This window comes from Oncorhynchus tshawytscha, linkage group LG31 (assembly GCF_018296145.1).
Source record: "Oncorhynchus tshawytscha isolate Ot180627B linkage group LG31, Otsh_v2.0, whole genome shotgun sequence".
Classification (NCBI taxonomy): Eukaryota; Metazoa; Chordata; class Actinopteri; order Salmoniformes; family Salmonidae; genus Oncorhynchus; species Oncorhynchus tshawytscha.
This window is the reverse complement of record NC_056459.1, coordinates 29913775-29919875: the sequence shown is the minus strand read 5'-3', so window position 1 is coordinate 29919875 and position 6101 is coordinate 29913775. Positions and strand designations below refer to the sequence as shown.

At 43.5% G+C, this 6101-nt stretch overlaps 1 protein-coding gene across 3 annotated transcripts in view; it reads right to left on the bottom strand.

The window, feature by feature from the left end:
- Positions 1 to 285: 285 nt before the first annotated feature.
- LOC112217351 (rap guanine nucleotide exchange factor 5-like) overlaps positions 286 to 6101 on the bottom strand; it is a 90422-nt gene continuing 84606 nt past the window's right edge. For 2 of the 3 annotated variants that reach the window (XM_042309841.1, XM_042309842.1), the window contains exons 21-25: positions 4585 to 4675; positions 4427 to 4477; positions 3101 to 3253; positions 2954 to 3008; positions 286 to 2865 (exon numbers count right to left, since the gene is read on the bottom strand). In XM_042309841.1, coding sequence (XP_042165775.1) covers positions 2747 to 2865; positions 2954 to 3008; positions 3101 to 3253; positions 4427 to 4477; positions 4585 to 4675 — 469 coding nt within the window. In that variant the 3' untranslated portion in view covers positions 286 to 2746. The remainder of the gene's footprint in view (positions 2866 to 2953; positions 3009 to 3100; positions 3254 to 4426; positions 4478 to 4584; positions 4676 to 6101) is intronic. The other variant, XM_042309843.1, reaches the window with a different exon arrangement.

Below are 6101 nucleotides of genomic sequence, written 5' to 3'. Positions count from 1 at the left end.
TACCCCACTCCTCCCTCCTTATCCTCCTCCCACACTCCTCCCTCCTTATCCTCCTCCCCCAGTCCTCCCTCCTTATCCTCCGCCCTCCTTATTCCTCCTCCCCCACTCCTCCCTCCTTATCCTCCTCCCCTCCCCCTTATCCTCCCCTCCTTATCTTCCCTCCTTATTCCTCCTCCCACACTCTTCCCTCCTTATCTTCCTCCCCCACTCCTCCCTCCCTCCCACTCTTTTTCTCTACTCTTCCTCTCTCATATGTTCACAGAGCCAGTGACCAGCGACACAATGTTTAATATGACATAAAACCTATAATTTATTCATCATCTCAAGTAAAACTTTGATGTGGTAAAACGCTCTTTAGAAAAGACGAGTGGCTTCAGCAGTTAGGGGCATATTGCTCTGTGTTTCTCTTCTCCCTAAAAGTACACTCAGCAATATGGCATCATATACAGCGGGGAAACAGAAACAATAACAAAAACAACAACAGAATTCATATCTCCTCAAGGGAGGGCACAATTTGGAGACAATAGTTGCAGAGCCAATAGTGGCAGCATTGAATTCTGTTGATGATGATGTTGCTATAAGCAGTTGACCCGCTCCTTTATGATGTCATATTGGGGAGTCTACTTTTAAACAGATAAATAATAACATCTCAAACATCATAATAAAATAATAATAATAATAATAACATTATAGCAGTGTTTCCCATCTATTTTCTCTGGCCTCCCCTAAACGTTTCACATTTAACCCTGAACTGGCATACCTGATTCAATTAGTTAAAGGCTTGATGATTAGTTGACTAACTGAATGTGGTTGGCAGATTAGGGTTAAAACTAAAATGTGAAATATTTGCCAGTACCTGAGGAAAGGGTTGGGAAACCCTACATTATAGTAATAACATTATCCATATTAACAAGTCAACAATATTACAGAAGAATAAAGCCTTATAGCAAATCTGAAATGGCACACTATTCCCTGGCTTATATAGTACACTACTTTTAACCAGAGCTCCCTAATTCCCTATAATATAGTACACTACTCTGACCAGGGCCACATGGGTTCTGGTCAAACGTAGGGCATTATAGAATAGGATCAGTGGTCTTGCATTGTGATCTCATGGGGTCGTCACGTCATGCAAACACAACAACATTCTTTAAAACAGAACTTTACATCGTCATGACCACGGCAAGAAAACAACAACAAAACTCTCTTTTTCATTGGTTATTTTTTTCCTCTGTCGCCCCTCCCCCCATTTTGACATCACACAGGACAGTAACAATCATTTCCTTGTCTCCTGTTTTAAACATTTCAGCATTTCAGCTCCAACTTCAAACCTTTGTATACACAGTTCACTATCTTTACACATCTCACCGTTACCCTGTATAGCTTTACACTTTTATTATTGTCTTTATACAGCTGCCGTCTCATCTGGCACACAGGACCGTCACAGTCTGTCTCCTTTAGAGAAACATAAATACAGTCACTATCACAATAAATAGTCCTATAGCAGTGCTGCCCTGCTCCTAAACACCTGAATACTGTAGATACATGTGCATGTACTAGTGTGACTACGCCAAGCCTTAACAGAGTAATGTTCTAGATCAGTCAGTGTGACTACACCAAGCCTTAACAGAGTAATGTTCTAGATCAGTCAGTGTGACTACGCCAAGCCTTAACAGAGTAATGTTCTAGATCAGTCAGTGTGACTACGCCAAGCCTTAAGAGTAATGTTCTAGATCAGTCAGTGTGACTACGCCAAGCCTTAAGAGTAATGTTCTAGATCAGTCAGTGTGACTACGCCAAGCCTTAAGAGTAATGTTCTAGATCAGTCAGTGTGACTATGCCAAGCCTTAACAGAGTAATGTTCTAGATCAGTCAGTGTGACTACGCCAAGCCTTAACGGGGTAATGTTCTAGATCAGTGTAAAATGCATTGGCTGGGATTGAACCCAGGCCATGTTGCTTCGTGAAATCTGTGTGTAACAGGCATTGAAATAACAGAACAATCTCTTCAGTCAGTAAAAGTGTAACAACAATATAATAACTCTCTATAATACCATGTTATAACATCTAATAACAATGTGTAATGTTATGACCTTTGATGGTATGGCAGGACCAGGCTGTTGTTGTTACTATGGAGACATGTGAAAAGCCGTGCGTGTGTATAGCCCAATATGGCATCTCTTTCCCATCTGGGCATTTGGCAACATCCAGAGGCTCACCATGTGACCTGAACACACACAGTACACATCTACTGTATGTCTACTCTGTCCATATATACACACACTGTACATTTATACCATCCATTAATATCTGCAGTCACATGACCGTTTCCCTGCCGACGATCCTCAAATACAGTGAAACCGACTGTTCATTTCAGAGCAGAAACAGAACAACACGCAGTCTCAGTAACTGGAGAGTAGCTTAACGACTGTATTCACCACAGAACAATAATGAATGGCTGCCTGTCCTCTTCAAAGGCTTTCTCATCCGTCAACGTTTGCCCCTCATAGAAAAACAATCTGAATTTAGGTTTTGCCAGATATTCATTTTCAGTCTGAACGCCTCCTCAGTGTGCAGCTCTGTGGTTGGCTGGCTGAATCAGTCTTCTGAAGTGTGGTTGGCTGGCTATTTCAGGATGTTGAACTGTGATTGGCTGAGAGACAGTGGCTCGCATGGCACCTTTGATACAGGAAGTGTATTTTCTGTGGTTCTGTGGAGGTCAAAAGTTCCTCTGGGAGTGTGTGTGTTCAGGCGCGTGGCTCCAGTTTGTGTGACAGTTGAAAGAGTGTCTGTTGATTGTCGATGATGTGTAAGTGGTGAACACTCGCCCTGACCTCAGGATTGTCGCTGCCCACCACCTCGTTACCTAGGAGACACACAGATCAGGTATATACAGTATATATTAACACAGACGCACAAACACACAAACAAACAAACACACGCACACAACATACCCAGTTGGTCGCTTTGGCAGTGGCGAATCAGACGCACTATGTCGGCGATCATGTGCTGAGGGGGTCAGGGCATACAAGAGAGTCAGTCACCAGGGTAACGGTTATAACACACAGACAGATACACACACACACACGCACACGCCTCACCAGTTTCTGGAAGTTCACCAGGTTGTCCTGAAAGGTTTTGTTTCCCTCGTGGATGAAGGTGATGTCTTTCAACAGCAGGGGCATGAAAGGGATCTTAGGAGGCTTCATCTTCTTGAAGGCATCTCTGTAGGCTTTGTGGTTCAGAGACGGGTCCTGGAGAGAGACAGAGAGGGAGAGGAGACAGAGACAGAGAGAGAGGAGACAGAGAGAGAGGAGACAGACAGAGAGAGAGGAGACAGAGACAGAGACACAGAGAGAGAGGAGACAGAGACACGAGACAGAGAGAGAGGAGACAGAGACAGCGAGACAGAAACACACAGAGACAGAGAGAGGAGACAGAGACAGAGAGAGAGAGAGGAGACAGACAGAGAGAGAGGAGAAAGAGACAGAAAGAGAGGAGAAAGAGACAGAGAGAGAGAGAAAGAGACAGAGAGGAGAGAAAGAGAGAGAGAGAGGAGAAAGAGACAGAGAGAGAGAGACAGAGACAGAGAGAGAGGAGAAAGAGACAGAGAGGAGAAAGAGACAGAGAGAGGAGAAAGAGACAGAGAGAGAGAAAGAGACAGAGAGAGGAGAAAGAGACAGAAAGAGGAGAAAGAGACAGAAACAGAAGAAAGAAAGAGAAAGAGAGAAAGAAAGAGAAAGAGGAGACAGAGACAGAGAGAGGAGACAGAGACAGAGAGAGGAGACAGAGACAGAGAGAGAAAGAGACAGAGAGAGGAGACAGAGACAGAGAGAGACAGAGAGAGGAGACAGAGGAGAGAGAGAGGAGAGGAGAAAGAGACAGACAGGAGAAAGAGACAGAAAGAGAAAGAGGAGACAGAGACAGAGAGAGGAGACAGAGACAGAAACACAGACAGACAGAGACAGAGAGAGGAGACAGAGACAGAGAGAGGAGACAGAAAGAGAGGAGACAGAGACAGAGACAGAGAGAGTAGACAGAGACAGAGAGAGGAGACAGAAACACACAGAGACAGAGAGAGGAGACAGAGACAGAGAGAGAGAGGAGACAGAGATAGAGACAGAGACACAGAGACACAGAGAGAGCGAGAGAGAGAGGAGACAGACAGAGACAGAGAGAGAGAAGTTAGGGTTAGGAGTCAGTGTAAGGTAAGGGATTTCAGGTCAGAGGTTTGGCTTAGGAGTCAGTGTAAGGTAAGGGATTTCAGGTCAGAGGTTAGGCTTAGGGTAATGTGGATTTGAACTGAAAGGCTGTTACGCCAATAGCCTTGACATTTGTTAATTCATTTGTTAAGTCTTCCTAACTATTTTACACCAGCTTTGTCAAGAAGAATATTACTTTAATAAACCAATGAGAATGAGTCTTACTGTGATCAACTCCAGTTCGGAGAAAATCTTCTTGAATTTCCCCGGAACCTTCTGAACGTAAACAGAGGGAACAGTTACACACCCACAGCCACAGACCCACAGCCACAGACCCACAGCCACAGACCCACAGCCCCACTTTTTCTGTCTGTCTCCCTTACCTCCCAGGTTATATTGAGTCTACTGACAGCTGCAGTGTTTAGTCCCATGATGATGGCAAATGCTGAGTTCAGGTTCCTCTGGGCCTTACAGCTGAACACAAAAGAGGAATTAAACATAGCCTTCAGAAAGTATTCACACCTCTTGTCTTATTCCACATTTTGTTGTCTTACAGTCTGAAATCAAAATGGATTAAATAGATTTTTTCTTGGGTATGACGCTACAAGCTTGGCACACCTGTAATTGGGGAGGTTCTCCCATTCTCCCATTCTTCTCTGGAAAACCTCTCAAGCTCTGTCAGGTTGGATGGGGAGCGTCACTGCACAGCAATTTTTCAAGTTTCTACAGAGATGTTAGATCGGATTCAAGTCCGGGCTCTGGCTGGGCCACTCAAGGACATTCAGAGACGTGTCCCGAAGCCACTCCTGCATTGTCTTGGCTGTGTGCTTAGGGTTGTTGTCCTGTTTTAAGGTGAACCTTTCCACAGAGGAACTCTGGAGTTCCAAGAGACCAAGGCCCTTCTCCCCCGATTGCTCATTTTGGCCGGGCGGCCAGCTCTAGGAAGAGTCCCGGTGGTACAAAACGTCTTCCATTTAAGAATGATGGAGTCCACTGTGTTCTTGGGGACCTTCAATGCTGCAGACATTTTTTTGGTACCCTTCCCCAGATCTGTGTCTCGACACAATCCTGTCTTGGAGCTCTACGGACAATTCCTTCGGCATCATGGCTTGGTTTTTGCTCTGACATGCACTGTCAACTGTGGGACCCTATATAGACAGGTCCAATCAATTGCATCATGTCCAATCAATTGAATTTACCACAGGTGGACTCCAATCAAGTTGTAGCAACATCTCAAGGATGATCAATGGAAACAGGATGCACCTGAGCTCAATTTCAAGTCTCCAAAAATGTCTAAAAACCTGTTTTTGCTTTTGCCCTATGGGTTATTGTATGTAGATTTATGAGGGAAAAAATAAATGTAATCAATTTTAGAATAAGACTGTTACTTAACAAAATGTGGCGTCTGAATAGTTTCTGAATGCACTATACACACAATACCCCGTAATGACAAAATGAAAACATGTTTTTGTAAATTTTATTTATTGAAAGTGAAATACGGAAATATATAATTTACATAAGTATTCACACCCCTGAATAAATACATTAGAATCCCCTTTGGCAGCGATTACAGCTGTGAGTCTTTCTGGGTAAGTCTCTAAGAGCTTTGTACACCTGGATTGTACAATATTTGCCCATTATTCTTTATAAAAATTATTCAAGCTCTGTCAAGTTTGTTGTTGATCATTGCTAGACATGTTGTATTTATTATAGATCCCCACCATTTATTATAGCACGACTCTTCATTGTCCTCACTGTTCCATGAAGTGTATTTTTATCTTTAAAAAAAATAATCTGATTTTACTGCTTGCACTTGATGTGGAATAGAGTTCCATGTAGTCATGGCTCTATGTAGTACTGTGGAATAGAGTTCCATGTAGTCATGGCTCTATGTAGTACT